General features: G+C 41.6%; 1 protein-coding gene across 1 annotated transcript in view; it reads left to right on the forward strand.

Annotated features, from left to right (window-relative positions):
* Positions 1–20,884, forward strand: part of UBE2H (ubiquitin conjugating enzyme E2 H) — a 140,275-nt gene that overhangs the window by 45,792 nt on the left and 73,599 nt on the right. Inside the window, exons 3-4 of the mRNA XM_030217018.1 lie at positions 2,776–2,852; positions 9,831–9,905. Coding sequence (XP_030072878.1) covers positions 2,776–2,852; positions 9,831–9,905 — 152 coding nt within the window. The remainder of the gene's footprint in view (positions 1–2,775; positions 2,853–9,830; positions 9,906–20,884) is intronic.

A 20,884-nucleotide genomic window follows, 5' to 3' on the forward strand; every position in this document is an offset into this window, starting at 1 on the left:
AGCGGAAAGATCAAGAAGAATGAGGATGGAATATTGACCTCTGGATTTAGCCAGTAATAGGTCATTGGAGACTTTAGTAAGCGCAGTTTCGGTTGAGTGGAGAGGGCGAAAACCAGATTGTAGTGGGTCAAGAATAGCATGTGAGGAGAGAAAATCAAGGCAGCGGCGGTGAACAGCACGCTCAAGTAATTTGGAGAGAAAAGGAAGGAGGGAGATGGGTCAGTAATTATAGGGACAAGTAGGGTCGAGTGAAGGCTTCTTGAGAGGTGTGACCACAGCATGTTTAAAGGCAGCAGGGACAGTCGCAGTGGAAAGTGAGAGGTTGAGAATGTGACAGATAAAAGGAATAAGAGCAGGAGAGATGGCATTAAGAAGGTGGGTGGGAATGGGATCAGAGGAACAGGTGGTACATTTTGAGGAAGAAAGGAGAAGTGTAGTTTCCTCAGTAGTAACTTCAGGAAAGGAGGAAAGGGAATGAGGGGAAGGAGAGAGAGGGGAACGGACTAGTGGAGGGAGAGGTGGTGAGGTAGAGAAAGCAAGGATCAGCTTGGATCTTCTCAGAAGCAGGATCGTAGTGTACTTCATCATATTAAAACTATGGTTAACATAGTCATTGTAAAAACTTAGAGTAAGGATACTTTTAGCTCAGTAGGTCTCAAACCTTTCTTGTGTTGTGACTCATTTGACAGACAGTGTTCACATGTGGGACACGCTGAACACTACAGTTTTCAGCTGAACAAAGGAAAAAGCCCTATATGTCATTTAATTATTGCTACTACTAATGTAAGGGAAATAGACGCAATAGTGGTTCCTGCCAGGGTGGAAGAGGGGGTGAGCAACAACATTTTGATTTGAGGCTAATGACAGGGATAAGGATCAGTTACGGAGATTCAAGTATCTGACTTCTGGTTCTGCAGCACATTTTGCTGTTAAGAAAAGCACAAGCATGCTGTCTGATTTTTGGTGACACATCAGTGTGTCCCGACACACTGAGAACCATTGCTTTAGTTTGATATGCTGTGGAAATCAAAAAGGACTGAATTATTGAAATGCTTGCAGAATAGCAAGTTACATTTTTTTTTATTTTTTATTTTTTTATTTTTTGTTACATTTGTACCCCGCGCTTTCCCACTCATGGCAGGCTCAATGCGGCTTACATGGGGCAATGGAGGGTTAAGTGACTTGCCCAGAGTCACAAGGAGCTGCCTGTGCCGGGAATCGAACTCAATTCCTCAGTTCCCCAGGACCAAAGTCCACCACCCTAACCACTAGGCCACTCCTCCATGGCTGAAAAGCAAGAGAGGAAAAGTCTAATTAGTTCTTAGAAGTGAGTAGCAGTGTTACTTCTGGAATATTTTTCATAATTTTTTTTTTTTTGCCCCTCACCTCTTCTAGAATCTTCCCTTTACCTTTAAGGGAAGACAGAGAGAGGGCCTTGGGCATGTCCATTGCTATATTAAATTAGCACTTTTCAAAGTACTGTAAAATTCCTTTTACTGTTTTTTTTATATGTTCTATCTTTGCTTACACTCTATACTGTCTATTAAAATGTTGTGTATTATGTTGAAATTGTAATCTAGCATACTATGCCATACTTTGTATCGTTTGAATATTTTTACTGCTGTAATTTCTATTGCTTTTGACCTATTCTTGCTGTACGCTGCCTTGAGTGAATTCCTTCAAAAAAGCAGTAAATAAATACAAATATTTTTATAGCATTGCAGGATGCACACAGCACTGTACAATGGTAACAGTTATTCAGTTACATTAGGTCCCTGTCCCAAAGAGCTGAGTCTGTTAGTACCTGAGACAGTTGTAGATAGTTACTTGCAAAAGGTTAGTGTTCAAATCAGATGTGAGAATTGAACTGTGGCTTCCCTGGTTCTCAGCACGTTGCTGAAGTCTCTAAAATACCTTGTATGGTTCTGTTTGTTTTTAATTCTTTCCAGCAAAATGGAAGTTGGAAAGAATTATACAAAAGGGATCAAATGTTTGTGTTGGCATATTAACTTCAAAAATTTAACATAATGGAATTAAACTTGGCATATCAGGGGAAATGCTGTAAAAATACACATCAGGAGCCAGCAATCACGAATGAGGGAAGACGTCCATCCGCCTAATAGAGATAGAGAATACTGACTGGGCTAGGAGCATGACGTCCCATGTACCACTTCAGTTCGATGCTCTCTGTCTCCACCTGCTGGTAGATGGACACAACCCACACGTCTCTGCATTCATCTGCTGCGTCTAAAGGAAAGAAAATTAACAGGTAAGACACAATTTCTCGGTAAACACTAAACAGGCAAAACTCTATTCCTGGTGAAAAGAAACGACTGCAGGAAGAGAAGCATAAGGTCATCTGTCACCAAGCTGAAATGTATAATGACAGACAATACTGGACATCTCCAGAATCCTGGAGTCATCCTTGTCTTTTATATACTCTTGTAATTATTTTACTCTTGGTATATTTTCCCTTCGTATTTAACCATGCTATGCAGTACTGCAGCACACTTTTATACATATTGTAATGCCAATACTTTTGAGTCAGACCCAAGGACAGTACATGGTTCAGCATAGGTAGAAAAGTTAGTTGTACAGTACTTGGCTATTGTGAGAGGGGAGGGGACTTAAGGCGTGTCTGCTTGTCTAAGCAGAAGCAGGAGAGGTTTCTGAGTTTGGATTTTTCTTTTTGCAGCAGTAAACCATGTTTTGTTAGTTCATGGAATGTTAATTTTACAAGTACTGGATTTCACTTTCCTTTACCTGCTTCTTCAGTATCGAAAGCAAACATGAAGTCACGATCTTAGGAGGACTCAATGAATTCGTAGTGAAGTTTTATGGACCACAAGGGAGTAAGTCGAATCACTAATCTTGTTCTTTATGCCATACAATCTTATTTTTTTGTTCTTTATGCCATACAGTCTTACTTTTTTGTTTCCCTACAGGACCATCTTGGCTCTAGGATGTTAAAATTCAAGTCTGAAGTCTTCTAATGGGGGCCTGTTCAGCAAGCTTGCACTTAGCATATGGCTTCCTAATGCAAGAGCAATGCAGAACTTTAACTCATCAATGGCAATAAGCAAACATGCAAATTACCACTGTGCTAGTGTGCTCTTTCGAAAACAGCACACATGCTTCAGTAATATTTAGCGGCCAATTGCAAAGGTCTCCTTTCCTCTCACTGCATGAGCAGGGATTGCCTCGCTCACTGACAGGAAGGGAGACAAAACCCCAGCCTGCCAGACACATGTCCCCTCTTCCCAGTGAAACCTGTGATCTAATGGACTCCTCCTACCCCCAACATAAATCCATTGTAGTCTAGTGGACCCCTGGAAACTTCTTCACCTACTTCCAAAACTAGGAGTGATGTCCCGGTACTTCTGTTGGTCAGGTGCCACCAGTTTTGGACAGTGTCACTGGAAGTAGGAGCCAAGTGGCGGTCACTCCTGTCCACTAGACTACCAGGGATTTATTTTTTTGAGGTGCTGGGAGGGGGGGAGGGAAGAGGTCTATTAGATCATTGCTTCTCAAACCTATCCTGGGGGGCCTATGAGCTAGTTGGGTTTTTCAGATTATCTGTTAAGTGCAGTTTACTTGAATACAGTTACTCTCTCTTACAATGCTCTTCACTTCCTCTGAGGTTTTAGTATAGCCCTTGTTTAGTTATGGTGGTTTGTTGCATCATAACAGCTCCTTGTCTCAACTAACTCTAGTGTACATTAATTAGCTTAAAGTGAACCCAGGCCTCTAATGATTTTAGCGTGTATATTTCACAGGTACTCTTTTGGTCCTGACACTACATTGCCTTATACAAATCCTGATATTGATGGATTTAATCTCATCAGTACTTCAACAGTTCCACTCACTTCAGGTTGTATATGTGACCTAAGGGATAGGAGTGCATGAATTATTTTTTTTCACTGTTCATTCTTTCTTTGTATAACATTCTTGTCTTAGTAGCTATAGATACATGTTCCTTTGCGTAAAATCTGTTCCCGTTTTTATAAATATGAATTCTCACCAGTATGTTAGAACAAGGTTTGCTTCTGACTGCTATAAATGGTATTTTCTCATTTAAAGACTACATAAATTAGCCCTTGTCTTTTGTCCATTTTTATTGTACATGTTTGTATAAGTTATACTATGGCTATGGTGTGTCAGAATTGCAGGGTGTTTAAATGATTATACTTCATGGCCCCTCCAGACCAGTCCAGACGTATGGGGATGTGCTCTACTGCCTGTAGATGGAGATTTGAAATCCACTGGTTCAGTGCTTTTTAGTTGTAGAGGATCCAGTTCAGTCCACAACCAGCTAGTATTTCTCAGTCTCCAGCAGTAGGAAGGTGAAATTCAGTCTGGATCTGGTCTGGTAGGTCATGAAGAGAAAAGTGCTAACTTTGTCTCCGGGGGTAGTTGCTGGGTGTGTGTTAGCCATGGGCACCATTTATATGTTCCCTAACATGAGGCTTGCTTACGTATCCCTATTGGGATGGAACATGAAAGGTTCCTTCAATTTTTGGTGTTGGGGTGGCATTTTAAGTTCTGTGCACTCCTGGTTCAAGCTAGCCATGGCACTTAAGATATTATCCAAGGTGATGGTAGTGATTGTGATTGCATTGCAGAAGGTGGGGGTGTTGGTACACCCTATTTAGACACCTGTTTGATTCTAGTGAAGTCAACACAGGGAGAGCGAGGGAGGCCACAATGAGAGTGGTTTGTTTTCTTCAGGACTTGGAATGGATAATGAATTCCATGCAAGAGAAGCTGATTCTATTTCAGATGATAGAGTACTTGGGAGCAAGGTTCGGCATCTGGGCTGAAGTTTGTCGCAAATCAGGACCATGGTCAGGTGTGGCTCAAGTTTTGGGATTATCTTCAGGTACTGAGGTCCATGGTGATGACCCTGGAAGCTGGTTCCATGGGCTTGGGCTCATATGAAACTTTTGTAGAGGCTCCTTTTTTATTTTGCTGATTGCCTCAGATGCAAGCTCTGGAAAGTTCTTACCTTTCCAAGGGGAGGCAAGGAACAATCTGTTTTGATGGCTGCACTTGACCAACCTGTTGTGAGAAATGGACTGGCATCATCAAACTGGATCCTAGGGCTGACTCATGCCAGCCTGAGTGGCTGGAGGACCCACTATCTGAGTAAGGTGACTCTGGGTCTGGTTCGCTGGTCAGAGAATGCACTTTTGTTGATAAATCGCCACTTGGAGGCAAGAGCCATACATCTAGCCTTTCAGGCCTTCTGCCACTAGTTTGAGTCAAAGCAGTTTGGATGTTATTGAATAACACAACAGTGGCATATGTCAATCGGTAGAGAAGTGGTTAAAAAATGCTTGTCTTAGGCAGAAAGGCACTTGACCAGCTTGATGGTGGTACATGTTGCCAGAGTCAAAAAACAAAACAAACGCAGACTTCCTGAGGCTTGAACCCAGAAGAATGGAGCCTGGTGGAGAAGGCCTTTTCTCACATAGTACAGTGCTGGGGAAGCCCAATCGTGGCTCAGATGCTGGCAGCAGAGAATGCCAAGTTTCCATGGTTTTTCAGCTGCAGGAGGCATGCATGCTTTAGTGCACTTGTTGCTGAGAGGCAGGCAGTTGTATGTTTGTTGTGGCCAATTCCAATGTAGGATGTTTCTGTTCTGTCTTTATGGAATGGCTATTGAGAGGGCGAAGTTGACAGTTATAGATACTCTTACGCTCCAGGAAGACCTCAACTACTCCTAGCTTATGTTGGGTTCTGAGATTTTGAAGTATGGTGCCAAACTCAACTTTTAGTTCCCTTATACTCAGGTGGTGGTGGTGGGGGGGGGGGGGGGGGGGGCTATTGGATTTCCTACAGAATGGTCTGGATAAAAGCTTCGCACTGGCCTTGCTGTGGGTCCAGATGGCGGCATTGGTCCTGACTTGGCACTACTGCTTAGTCTGAGCCACAATAAAGGATTGTGTCTTTGCCCAACTTGTGCTGGTTGCTCTCTTGCATTTTTCTACTATATAGTACATAAGTACATAAGCAGTGCCATACTGGGAAAGACCAAAGGTCCATCTAGCCCAGCATCCTGTCACCGACAGTGGCCAATCCAGGTCAAGGGCACCTGGCACGCTCCCCAAACGTAAAAACATTCCAGACAAGTTATACCTAAAATGCGGAATTTTTCCAAGTCCATTTAATAGCGGTCTATGGACTTGTCCTTAGGAATCTATCTAACCCCTTTTTAAACTCCGTCAAGCTAACCGCCCGTACCACGTTCTCCGGCAACGAATTCCAGAGTCTAATTACACGTTGGGTGAAGAAAAATTTTCTCCGATTCGTTTTAAATTTACCACACTGTAGCTTCAACTCATGCCCTCTAGTCCTAGTATTTTGGATAGCGTGAACAGTCGCTTCACATCCACCCGATCCATTCCACTCATTATTTTATACACTTCTATCATATCTCCCCTCAGCCGTCTCTTCTCCAAGCTGAAAAGCCCTAGCCTTCTCAGCCTCTCTTCGTAGGAAAGTCGTCCCATCCCACTATCATTTCGTCGCCCTTCGCTGTACCTTTTCCAATTCTACTATATCTTTTTGAGATACGGAGACCAGTACTGAACACAATACTCCAGGTGCGGTCGCACCATGGAGCGATACAACGGCATTATAACATCCGCACACCTGGACTCCATACCCTTCCTAATAACACCCAACATTCTATTCGCTTTCCTAGCCGCAGCAGCACACTGAGCAGAAGGTTTCAGCGTATCATCGACGACGACACCCAGATCCCTTTCTTGATCCGTAACTCCTAACGCGGAACCTTGCAAGACGTAGCTATAATTCGGGTTCCTCTTACCCACATGCATCACTTTGCACTTGTCAACATTGAACTTCATCTGCCACTTGCACGCCCATTCTCCCAGTCTCGCAAGGTCCTCCTGTAATCGTTCACATTCCTCCTGCGACTTGACGACCCTGAATAATTTTGTGTCATCGGCGAATTTAATTACCTCACTAGTTATTCCCATCTCTAGGTCATTTATAATACATTAAAAAGCAACGGACCCAGCACAGACCCCTGCGGGACCCCACTAACTACCCTCCTCCACTGAGAATACTGGCCACGCAATCCTACTCTCTGCTTCCTATCTTTCAACCAGTTCTTAATCCATAATAATACCCTACCTCCGATTCCATGACTCTGCAATTTCTTCAGGAGTCTTTCGTGCGGCACTTTGTCAAACGCCTTCTGAAAATCCAGATATACAATATCAACCGGCTCCCCATTGTCCACATGTTTGCTTACCCCCTCAAAAAAATGCATTAGATTGGTGAGGCAAGACTTCCCTTCACTAAATCCGTGCTGACTTTGTCTCATCAGTCCATGTTTTTGTATATGCTCTGCAATTTTATTCTTAATAATAGCCTCCACCATCTTGCCCGGCACCGACGTCAGACTCACCGGTCTATAATTTCCCGATCTCCTCTGGAACCCTTCTTAAAAATCGGAGTAACATTGGCTACCCTCCAGTCTTCCGGTACTACACTCGATTTTAGGGACAGATTGCATATTTCTAACAGTAGCTCCGCAAGTTCATTTTTTAGTTCTATTAATACTCTGGGATGAATACCATCAGGTCCCGGTGATTTACTACTCTTCAGCTTGCTGAACTGACCCATCACATCCTCCAAGGTTACAGAGAATTTGTTTAGTTTCTCCGACTCCCCCGCTTCAAATATTCTTTCCGGCACCGGTGTCCCCCCCAAATCCTCCTCGGTGAAGACCGAAGCAAAGAATTCATTTAATTTCTCCGCTACGGCTTTGTCCTCCTTGATCGCCCCTTTAACACCATTTTCGTCCAGCGGCCCAACCGACTCTTTGGCCGGTTTCCTGCTTTTAATGTATCTAAAAAATTTTTACTATGTATTTTTGCTTCCAACGCTAATTTCTTCTCAAAGTCCTTTTTTGCCCTCCTTATCTCCGCTTTGCATTTGGCTTGGCATTCCTTATGATCTATCCTGTTACTTTCAGTTGGTTCTCTTCTCCACTTTCTGAAGGATTGTTTTTTGGCTCTAATGATTTCCTTTATCTTACTGTTTAGCCACGCCGGCTGACGTTTAGTCTTTTTTCCCTTTTTTCTAATACGTGGAATATATTTGTCCTGAACCTCCAGGATGGTGTTTTTAAACAGCATCCACGCCTGATGCAAGTTTTTTACTCTGCGAGCTGCTCCTTCAGTCTTTTTTTCACCATTTTTCTCATTTTGTCGTAATCACCTTTTCTATAGTTAACGCTAGCGTACTTGATTTCCTAGTTTCACTTCCTTCAATGCCAATATCAAAACCGATCATATTATGATCACTGTTATCAAGCGGCCCTCGTATCGTTACCCCCTGCACTAGATCATGAGCACCACTAAGCACTGAGCTACTCTTAACTATGGTACAAATTAAAACAAAACAAAAAAAAGAGTCCAAACCTTGAGAGTTGCCCAATGTTTGTGCCTGACATGATTCCGCTTGTTGTTAGAAAATAATTGTTGCCCACCTGAAACAGGTGGTCTCTGTAGATAGCGGGAATGATCTTCTCACCTTCGTAAGAGTTGCTTTGGAAGTTGCTGTGCATGTGGGAAGGCCTTGGCATACTTCCTTCTAAGTTCTGTGATAGTGCTGTTGTATGATGTCACCCGTCTGTGCCTGATCAATCCTGTTATCCATGGGAAAACATCCGTTATAGTTAAGCAGCAATTCTTTTCTATCATCAGGTCATGCCTGACAGGCTGGCACGTAGGGCTGCCAACTAGATCCAGATTCACCCGACAGTCGATCCAGTCCTGGTCGTACCCCATTGCATTCAGGGACTTGTAGTTCTGATTTCCATATTGGATTCCCTAAGAAAGGTTACAAGTCCTTGAATGCATTGGTATAAGCCCAAGACTGGATCAGTCCTGTCAGGCGAATCTGGATCTAGTTGGCGACCCTACTGGCACACAGTATTTATGAAATTTTGCAATAACGTTACAAGAATGAAAACGGATAGCTTTTTGGATATGTCATTGTTCGGTTTAATTGCCTGTAGCCCAAGCTTGGAGAGGCTGCTTTTATGAATTTAAAACTATTAAGATACCTTAAAATATCTAAAAGACCTCAAATGGAAAATTTTCTGAGATCTCTCCTGTTTAGTGAGAACCTCCTTCTCAAGGATAACCTGCTGATATTGTACTTTTATAGATCACTTACCCTAGTCTTTCAAGTGTGAACATTGCCTTAATATATCCTTCAGTTGCTAGTCATAATTTTTAAATGCCTCCTTTGTTAGAAAATTTGTCCATTTGCCGCTAGTGATCTTATTGCTTGGAGTCACATTTCCAATATTGAAATGTATTCAGAGCACTCCTGAAGCTTTCATAGTTTGCTCGGAATCTTACTCATGAAAAAAAGGCAATAAAATGGCATCGGATGCTTAACTTTTTCTCCTTACGTTCATATCCCAAAATTATCTGACTTGTTTGCTGTTTCACCTAGTTTTAATAGCTAGCTAACTGCTGGTGTGCTAAAACTCTAGTCATGGGTGTGGACTCTTTCAGTTGGCCTTACAATAAATTTTGGCTCTCATCGCTTTTAGTGTAGCAGAAAAAAAGTTCAGTATGGTTGACACAAGATTTAGTCCATTTGCTTTCGTTCTGTCTGAATTGATTTGAATGGTTTTGGCCAGCAGTGTTTTGGTGGTGGCTGCATGCCAGATTGCATTACTTCAATATGTCTCACTAGAGAAATTCTTGTGCATAAAGTTTGAAACAAACACGTGACTCTGAGCCCATTGTGTTTAACCTGTTCTTCCTTTTTTATTATAGCGCCGTATGAAGGCGGTGTGTGGAAAGTTAGAGTGGATCTACCTGATAAATACCCTTTCAAATCCCCATCTATAGGTAAGCGAGTGTTACTGTTTTTTCTGCCACCATAAACTGGCAGTGTATCCTGTTCGTCCTTTTGCTTGTGGTTTGGCCCTGACCTACTTTGGGTGGTTTTCTCACTATGTGTTGTCTTGCTGGGGTGAGTTATTTTGGGCTGCTTATGGTCACCATATCTTCATCTTGGAGATGCTATTCCTTTTTATGTAAACAGACCAAGAATTTAGTTATGGGCGTATGAAGAGTTATAATACTCTGCAGTTCTAAATATTAGTTATTGTCACAAGGAGATAACAAGCCATGCTGAGTCAGACCAAGCATCAAGCCCAGTATTCTGGCTGACCATGACCAGCTCTTGTCACAAGTACCCAGCAGATCCCCAGAAAATAGATCTGTTTTCTTATAGCTCCTTTCCCAAGTCTATCTGGCTGCTAATATGGACTTTTCCTGCAGGAATTTGTCCAAACCGTTCATGAACTCTGCTGTTGGTTAACTTTACTGTATCTTACAACATAGTTGATGGAGATAGGTGGCACCTTATAACTAATTCATCTAGGCATGAGCTTTCAAGGACCAGGATCCACTTAATTAAGATTTCCTGTCTTTTTGAAGAAACTCACCCAAGACAGTGTATAGTAAAGCTCAGATCCAACAGGTTACACTGTCTAATTGTTCTGCATGAAAAAACATGTATTTGATTCTTTTGATTTTTAGTTTTATGGATTATCCTCTTTCAGCTTAACAGAGGTTTAACTGTTGCTTGTTTGTGACCTTACCAGTAAGAAAAAGCTAGAAAGAGTGAGTGGGTTGAGGGTTACAGACAAGACTACACACTGGACATAGCACACACTATGATCCTTTTGCCTGTGCTGACTGCCTTTAGGTTCAATCCTCTGCTGGTGGCTGACAGGCTTTTGCAAGAAACTAGAACCCAGGGGCGGTGCACCTACACCTAGAGATCCTAGCACCAGTATGGGGTTGGATACATCAGGGAAACTGATTCTGGAGTGAGAAACACTTTCAAGAATCCAGATAAGGAACACAGAAGGATTACAGCAAAGAATCAAATGCATGAGACCGTGCTAGACTGGTGAATCCCAAACTCTTGTAATGAGACAAAACATACTGGATTTAAACAGGTACCCAAACAGGAACTAGGTGGGCCTCCGAGAGGACTAACCATAGAGTGGATAGAAACAACCAACCAGCCAAGTAAGATAGGCCCCTGCTAGGTGGCAGAACTTCACACTATTTAACTATTCCATCCCATGCATGATTTTGTAAACTTCCATCATGTTCCTTCTCTTTTCTAAACAGAAAAGCCATAATCTGTCTAGGCTTTCTTCATGAGAAATCATCAGAACTTCCAGAACAGATGTTGTGCTGTAAGAATTCCAGTGTTGTTTTTGGTTAAATGCTTGTGTTACTAGTCAGTTTCTCCTTAGTCCTGCAGTGAATTCCAAATGTTGGTATGTGATATTTGTAATTTGTCACATTAGTAACTTATAGTAGCAGTGTGGGTTTTATTTATTTATTTTTCCTGATTGAGGTACTTGGTTGTACTATATCATATCTACCCTGAACTAGTAGAGCACCTTTTTATCTGGCATGGTAATGAAGAAATCTATTCTGTGTAATAGATTTTTCTGGGTTTTGGAAGTTCAGCTTCCCACCCAGTTCATCCTTATTTGCTCTTCTCTGTCACGTATGGTTCACAGTTCAGATTAATCTATGGAACGCCTTGTGGTTTATATAAGTGGCCTGATGAAAAGCCATGTGGGATGCATGAGTAAGAAGAGAGTCCTGCTGGAGATTCTATTTTCCAGATATGGATGGAAGTTTCTAGATAATGGATTTCCAGATAAATGGTGCTCTAACGAGCATACAGTAATTTGTACAGATTTTCCAATTTATTCCCCTTTTTTAATTTAGGTTGACTGAGTTCCTGGTGACAGTTCTGTGCAGTAGAATGAAAAATGTAGGTTTTCAGGAGCTCTTATCAGTATGCAATAAGGATATGTATTAGCTTCAAAGGCTATGAGAAATGTCAGCAGTGTTTTCCACTTTGTTTTTAATTTGAAAAGACATAGAAAAAACACCAATATTTTGTTTTATTCTGTCTTGAGTGCATTTGTTTTTGTAGAAGACTCTTTACGACATTGTTCCGAAAACGAGAAGAAAAAATTGAAACATTCTATAAGCAACAGGAAACGAAACAAAAATACTTTTGGGCTTCCCGTCCCAAGCATATAATGGGATGTCACTAGTGGTTTGAACTCTTGAAAGAGTCTCTTCTTACATTTCAAATCATTTTACTTGAGCTAATATTTGTCATACAAGAATCACAAGAAATATAAATACTTTATTTTAAAATAAAGGACTTCTGTTTTTAGAGGCAAGCTTTTAACTGTTGTGAACATGATGGCTGCAGTAGTGGAAGTGTAGTTGGCCAAAGAAAATGACAGCATCAACCAAAGATGTCATGTTGAATGGGAGCTATACATATAAGAATAGATGAGGCTTGCGGGTTTGGATGGACTAGTCTAAGAATCTAAATATAAAATATTGATATAAAAATTAGAAGGCTGGCCAGTGGCTATGATGGAGGACATGAGTTTGCTTCCCATTCCAAGACTTTGCTTCCAGAGCTGGCTGAGTCTCAAGATTTACAGACCTTGGGGGCAAGGGAATCTCAGCCATAGCTCAACCGCGGTACCTAGTGGGCATTCTTGGTCCATGTTAGCTGGTTTCTTGAAGCTGCTGCACTTTGATCAAGGACTGTTGCTGGAATGACAGTTGAATTGAAAAATTGTGAGAGAAGTGCTAGGCCAGAAAAAAAAAGTTAAAATGCAGGATCAAGTTTATTTGTATGCAAAATTACCTGTGGATATAAAACTGAGGACTAACCCTAATTTAATTTAGAGCAACTAAGGTTGCTTGTGCTGTTTTATCAAAGTATAAAGTTTCACCAGCATGGGCACTGCTTTTGAATTTCTGTATACATTATGTGCAAATTATGGACTTTGACACTATCCCCCCCCCCCCCCCCCCCCCACTATATCTTCCTCTGCCCCCAAAGATAAGTCGTATGATTGGGTTTTTTTTCCAAGGACCTGCCTCTACACATTTGGCTTGGTATTTAAAATTTGAAAGGAAGAGGAACACGGAGCATTTTACCTGTTCCTGAAGTAAGAACGATATATAGATGTATGCATAACTAATTTCCCTCTGCATTTCCCAGTTGCAAGTCCATTTTTAAATCTTACTCTGGCCTACAGTGAGGTGGTAATGTTGAATTATATGTTATACTCATGGCTGCTGAATAGTTACTCTGTGAGGTCACATTGGAGGAGGTTGTTACTTGAATTATAGGAACAAGCTGAGAGGGTAACTTGATTTTCGTGGCTATGATAATTTTAATGAAATCGAGTGGCTCATAGTGATAAGAGCAAGTTTGACCACTAGATTAAAGTAGGTGATATGACTGCCTGTTAATCAGAGTTCATGATATGTTATTCAGGCTCCCATTTTATTCTTTTTACTCACTTACTACAAACTTTTCACCTTAATAAGCAGTTTGACCTTTAGTCTACCACGGACACTGATTTAATTTCAAAAGAATGAATAATTTTTTATGTATGTTACTGCTGGGTAAAGTGCTTTAATGTCAAACTTGACTTTCTAAGAGTTGCTTTTCATTGGCAAGGAGATTTTATATGTTTGATTCTTTTGTGGTGACTTGTCCTCCGTCATATCGGCTTACTGGGATGAAATTTTGAGCATAGATTTGCATAGATTTCTGATTTGTGTACAGTAAATATACATTTTCTGTGCTTCTTCACAGGAAAGTGTATGCACTTTTTTATATTCACACTAGCTATTTGATTATTGTTGTTGTACAATAATTTCAATTTAGTGTTTATATTGTATGAATTTATCCACCTAGCAAAACCTCTGGAAACAAATGTCTGTGTTTCACATGTTCAGAGTCCCTTCAATTCCCCCTTTCCTTTTCATCTTGCTAGACCAGTCCAGACCAAATGGGTTGTATCTCCCTACTACATAAGTACATAAGTACATAAGTAGTGCCATACTGGGAAAGACCAAAGGTCCATCTAGCCCAGCATCCTGTCACCGACAGTGGCCAATCCAGGTCAAGGGCACCTGGCACGCTCCCAAACGTAAAAACATTCCAGACAAGTTATACCTAAAAAATGCGGAATTTTCCAAGTCCATTAATAGCGGTCTATGGACTTGTCCTTTATGAATCTATCTAACCCCTTTTAACTCCGTCAAGCTAACCGCCCGTACCACGTTTCCGGCAACGAATTCCAGAGTCTAATTACACGTTGGGTGAAGAAAAAATTTTCTCCGATTCGTTTTAAATTTACCACACTGTAGCTTCAACTCATGCCCTCTAGTCCTAGTATTTTGGGTAGCGTGAACAGTCGCTTCACATCCACCCGATCCATTCCACTCATTATTTTATACCACTTCTATCATGTTTCCCTCAGCCGTCTCTTCTCCAAGCTGAAAAGCCCTAGCCTTCTCAGCCTCTCTTCATAGGAAAGTCGTCCCATCCCCACTATCATTTCGTCGCCCTTCGCTGTACCTTTTCCAATTCTACTATATCTTTTTTGAGATACGGAGACCAGTACTGAACACAATACTCCAGGTGCGGTCGCACCTGGAGCGATACAACGGCATTATAACATCCGCACACCTGGACTCCATACCCTTCCTAATAACACCCAACATTCTATTCGCTTTCCTAGCCGCAGCAGCACAAATGAGGGAGATAGATGAGGGAGATAGAAAAACAACTATTCTAGTGAATCAACAGTATTAAGGCTGGTGCAGCCTGGAATTACATAGTAAATGATGGCAAATAAAGACCTGTATGATCCATGCAGTCTGCCCTAGAAGGCAGCCAGAGTTGTACCAATATTTTTGTACCCTCCAGTAAATGGTAGGTGTCTTGGCTGGACAGCAGGTCCTAGACCCAACTTCCCAGATGTAGTCCATGGCCTGTGCCATTTTGCAGTACGTCCTTGGCGCTTCACTTCTAAGGTTCATTCCACAGACCCTACACCAGTTGAGCTTTAAAGGTGCTTTGCATTTCACAGCCCCAAGCTTTAGCCCACATGTTGAAGCTTGGCATGCTCATGGCCTTTGCCACTAGGGGTGGGGATGGAGGGGAGTGGATGTGGTTGGAGTACCTCCAGAGTTGGTTTAAATACAAAGCAGGGATCTATAGTTCTAGAGGATGTGGGAAGCGGTTACCATATCTGGGTTTAAAGAAAGGTTTGGATAAGTTACTGGAGGAAAAGTCCAGCGTCTGCTGTTGATATAAATAGACATGGAGGAAATCACTGTTTTTCCCTGGGATCGGTGGCATGAAATCTTGCTACTATTTGGGATTCTGCCAGGTACTTGTGACCTGGATTGGCCACTTTTGGAAGCAGGATACTGGGCTAGAAGGACCATCAGCCTGACCCAGTATGGTTATTCTTTATTCTTATGTTCCACATACTAAAGTTGCAGGCCCAGGAGTGGAATCTGTGCTCCGGAGGCCCCTATGAGCCTGGGGAATATTGAACACTGCTTTTAGGCTGTGTCTGCTCTCTTTAGCTGTACCTGTGCTTTCAGTGGGGTTTAGCTTCATTTGTGGCAAAACAGACCTAATCCTGCACCAGTCCTTATATTGATGATGTAATTGGAATAGCTTTTCTGCTCCCATCTCTTGGTAGTGAGACACAAAACTGTTGGTCTGGACTGGTCTTGCAGGACTCAAGTAAAGGAAATTAACAAGTATAAATACATTTTTACCTTAGCTCCAGTTGTAGATTTTGATCGAAAGTGAGCCAGAAACTTTGACTTCACCTTGAGAAACTGATTTGAATTGGAACTTGAATCATTTCCCCCCCCCCCCCCCCCCCCCCAAGCGTTGTTTGTGAGGAGCTGTAGAGCACTCTGTTGTGCTCTTCCTTCCTAGGAAGGCTGCTTTTTCACAGGAAGTGACGCAGTCCTTTCCTTTTGAATAAGTACTAGCGTTGCAAACCATCCAGCATGCTGTAGCACTGTTGGCAGATTATTCCTGCTCTGGCTTTCAGACATTCCAAATAGTTTAGGTTAACAGGAAGAATTAGTTGGATGTCTGTCATGAGTTCTGCCAGCATTGAACAGTGTCATAATAGTGATTTGGTTCTGAATGACCTTTGATCATTTGAGTTACTTTTAATACATGTTTTGTCAGACCTTCCTACAGTTGTAATCAAAATGTTCTGATCCTGTTTCTTAAAACATTAACTATGAAAGCATTTGATTAGTTTCACATTTAAGAGTGTTGCATTGGGAGGAAAGGAAATCTTTTCTTAAGGTTTGTATTTTGCATAGATTCACACTAGTGGATCATGAGAATCATTATACTTCCTGGGAAGCTTCCCAGACTGCTTCATTGTACATGGGGGTGCCTATTTTTAAATTTGTCACAAGACATGCTAGTGATTCATATACCTCATCGCACCGCTTAATATTTGATACTAGCTTGGAAATCCTGTCCCTTTTAATGAGCCATGAGAATTCTCAGGCAGATTCGATGTATTACACTTGTCATCTTGTTAAGATAGTCATGTGACTGTAAGATGGTTTATTAGGCTGACAGTGCATTGTCCTAATAGTTGTGTGTAGCTTATTATTGGCATATTTGCATTGAAATAAAACTTGATTCAATGTTTGATACATAATTCTCATTTTTAAAGTGCTACAGTGCAGTGGCATACGTACAATAGCTATAAGAATTTAGGTGCAAGTCTGCGCTCGGAGAGTTTATAATCTAAGTGGGTACCTGAGAACTTGAAATAACTTGCCAAGGTCATGGGGAGTGTCTGTTGGAAAAATGAGATTGGATTCCCGTTTCCTTGTTTTACGGCCCGTTGCTTTAACTAGTACTCTGCCATTTCTTTATTCTTGGAAATTCTCATGAGACCAATCCGTTTTTTATAGGGCTCCTCATAACCTCTGGAATCCTGAGATTTATTCATTTCCCTTTGTGTCTTTATGCATATAGAATCGTATGAATGCACAAATGGAGGAGTAGTAGTCTAATACTATAATCCCAAGTTGTAAGGGCCTGAAGTATAAATCAACCATGCGCGTCCAGTTTCTCCTACATATTCACACAGCTCTGGAATACACTACCAAAAGGCCTGAAAACCATGAAGAATCATCTAAAATTCTGAAAAAACCTAAGACTCACCTTTTCAAAAAGGCACACTCCACAGAACCGAGATAAATACACAATAATGAAACATAACAATTACACCAGGAAACAGACAGTACTCAACCCCGACACATGATCCCACCCTAACAATTTGCTTGGGATGAACCACTCCAAATCTATTTACCGATACTACTTTACTGCATTTGTCACTGTGACGGTACCCTCACACCGGAGTCTGTAACCACCTCTCTGGAACTATGTAAGCCACTTTGAGCCTACTAATAGGTGGGAAAAGGTGGGATACAAAATGTAGCAAATAAAGAAATAAAATAATACAGCAGCAGACTGAGAACCAGGGAAGTTAGGTTAAAATCCCGGTAGTGTTGTTTGTGGCCTAGGCAAGTTACCTGACTTCATTGCCTCGGTTAGAAACTTAGGACCTGATGCACAAAGGCAGCCGTAACATAAGGCTGCCTCAGTTAAAAAGAAAAAAAAAAAAGAAATCTATCTATCTATATTACCGAGTGGCAAACAGTGACCAATGCACAAAGCGGATTGCTTGCAAATGAGAGCATGGATTCCCCCTTTGTACATTGGTCGCTATTTGTGACTAGAAGCTGTCAAATGCATTTTGACAGCTTGCACACAAATCCTTGGTGGTCCAGTGGACTGCCTTCTGACCCCCCCCCCCCCCCCCAATACAGTTCTGGTAGTCCGGTGCACCCAGAATGCACTGGGCAGGGGCTGGGTGCTGCTATTTGGAAGAGGAGGCATCCGAGGCAGGAAGGAGGTTGTTGCTCCTGCCCTCCTGCCTCCAACTGTTTAAAGGTACAGGCAGGGGAGGAGAGGGCTGGGGGTCTGTAGACCACCAGGGTAGATCTCTGTTTGGGGTGCGTGGGGGGGGGGGCAGCCTGGGTCCACTGGACCACCATGGAATTGTTTTGAGGGGGGTTCGGAGGCATACGAGGGGAGTGCGGGGTCTGCTGGTCCACCAGGGGAATTGTTTGGGGGTCAGGAGGTGTGGGGGTGCCAGGGAAGAGAGCATGGAGTTCTTGATGGCTGCCAACAGCACACATTCGAGCCACAGAAAAGCTAAATAGAGTTTGCTTTAGACTGGCTACAAACTGGTCTAAAGCAAATGTTAACAGCATGGAAAGTTTTTGTGCATCGGGGCCTCAGATTGTAAATTCTCTGGGACAGGAAAATACCTCCTGTACATGAATATAACTTGCCTTGAATTTGCTAAACAAAAAGCAGTGTGAAACCCCTTCCACCTTTCCCTCTGCTCTGTGTATGTTATTGAAATGGTAAATGAGAAATTAGGTTTGGTCTAGTTGCCAGTGACATTGCTTCAGTTGCCAGGATAGGTTTTTCTGCTCCCTGGGTTATTCAGGAGATGTTGGAATTTGGGGGAAGAGTGTTGGTACCTAGTTCCCAGACTTGATGCCACCAATTGCAGGGTTTCAGAATGAGCTGCGAGGAGAGGCCTCTGTCCGTTCCTGAAAAAAAAGGAGAATGAGTGAGTCCGAATTGGGATGTAAAATAGGGAAGGAATGTTGCTTTTATGGTGCTTGTTTTCAGTAGAAGTTGGTCCTGATTTCTTTGGTTTCCATTTAGCAGGAGGAAACTGCTGTGTCAAAATGTCACAAATTTAAAGGAACATAGAGTATGATGGACAGACAAGAGGCAACACAATATAGGTTTAAAAGAGATGTAGAAATATATTGGAAACATATTTAGTTGTCTTGTCATTATGAAGTATTTTATTCTTTCCTACACAGTTTTGTTTGTAAAAGTCATAAAATTGAGGTTGTCTAAGTTGTGATCCAAATTTGACAACAGTCGGAGAAGCAGCAGAAAATACTTGAGTACCAGACAGTTCCGAACAGAATCTAGAGCCCCACACAGATCATTTGTCTCACTGAGTAAGGATCAACAGGATCTTGAAACCATCATACCTTAAAACATACACGACCAAGTAAATAAAATGCATGGAGTAGGGTGAAAGCTTGATGATAGGTTGTAAATGTAAAACATAACGTACTACTCTAGGTATACCTGGAATTAAGGGACAGGTTTTTTGATAGTTATGAATATAGGATTGTAGAAGAGATGGCACCTGCACCAAAGGAAAAGTCATATAGATGCAAAAGAATATGGTCTGTAGAAATGTTCCCCAATAATCCATTTCCATGGTGAAACCTGTTTTCCTTGAGCCCTTATTTAGATATGTCAGCCATGACCACCACCACCTAGGGTTCCATTCAGAGGTGCACAAGTTAACATTATGAGCTCAGATATCTGCTAAGGGATAGTTTTTTTTTGTTCTTTAAACTTCACATTTGGCATAAAATCATGGGTGGTGGTTGTCAGTAAGATGCATTCCTTATCTGAATTATTGAAACCATAGAGGAGATAAACCTGACCACTGGGTTCTGACTGGCACTATCAAGTAACGGAAAAACTTATTTATATTTTTCTAATAGTCTTAAGACTTTGCAAATTATTTATTTGGATTTTGCAAGGTGAGTTATATTCATACACACTGGGTATTTCTTTGTCCCTGAGAGCTCACAGCCTAAGTTTGTACAATCTAAATGAGTGGTGTACTACTCACGGGAGGTGGGTGGAAGGTGGAGAAAAAAATCACACTTTTTAAAAAAGATACTGCTGTGGACCCTTCAAGTTTGTTCTAAAAGTAAGTACAGTTGTTCAGAAGGGTAGCATTTCCATGGTTTTACACCAAAAATAATCATGTGAGTTGAGTTCTAATGTCACTAGGTCGAATTTCCCAAACTTAAAATGTGCTACTTCATTAGCCTTCTAATACAGTTAGTGTTGTATAAGGGGACCTATGGTGCATAACATACGGTAACATGCCTTGATATCGTTTAGGTCAGATGTTCCAAACGGGTTGCATCGCCAGTGTGGTCACAGGTCCTCCATAAAAATGTCACTGGCCTGTGCCGCCAAGGTTATAAAATCACAAACCACCCATGATATTTGCATTAGCTTTTTGTGCAGGCACTTGCCCTTATTTCTGGAGTTGCTTTTGTACATACAGCTCCTGTCCCACATGTGTGCATGTTTTAATATCAGGATGTCAGTTCGGATTTATTTTTAAACCTGTCTTAATGGCTGCCATATTTTTTAATTTTATTTCCTCTATTGCAAACCTATGGATGATGCTTACCTGAAGGCAGGGGCAGAGGAGCAACTTTTTGGTTGGAAGGGCCAAACCATCTTTAGCCTCACCCCCAAGCTCTTTAATTGCTGGTGATGCGTTGGGGAAAAAATGTTGGTCGGGCCATTGTCCCGAATTGCCTTCCCTTTAGGAACTACATGTATCTGACTATATACTTGCATAGTTTGAAGATTTGATGGTTAACTGAATATTTAACCGTTGACACTGCCTCAATGTAAATTCTAGAAAATTACAGGCCTTATTCAAGAGACTTCTTACCCATTATATGCCTAAAGAAAAAAATGTTTAATGCATGTTAGCATGTGTTATCTACCACAGGTCAGTTATGTAACAATATGCATGCAATATGTTAAGTAGGGTGCTGATGAGGTAGCATGCTTTAGTAAATCTAACCTAAGTTTGGGAAATTTGACTAGTGATACTGAAACTCAACTCACATGACAATTTTTGGTGTGAATCTTCTAATACTACTTATAATTTCTAAAGCGCTACTAGACGTACGCAGCGCTGGTCACTTGAACATGAAGAGACAGTCCCTGCTCGACAGAGCTTACAATCTAGGACAAACAG

Source organism: Microcaecilia unicolor, chromosome 10 (assembly GCF_901765095.1).
Source record: "Microcaecilia unicolor chromosome 10, aMicUni1.1, whole genome shotgun sequence".
Taxonomy (NCBI): Eukaryota; Metazoa; Chordata; class Amphibia; order Gymnophiona; family Siphonopidae; genus Microcaecilia; species Microcaecilia unicolor.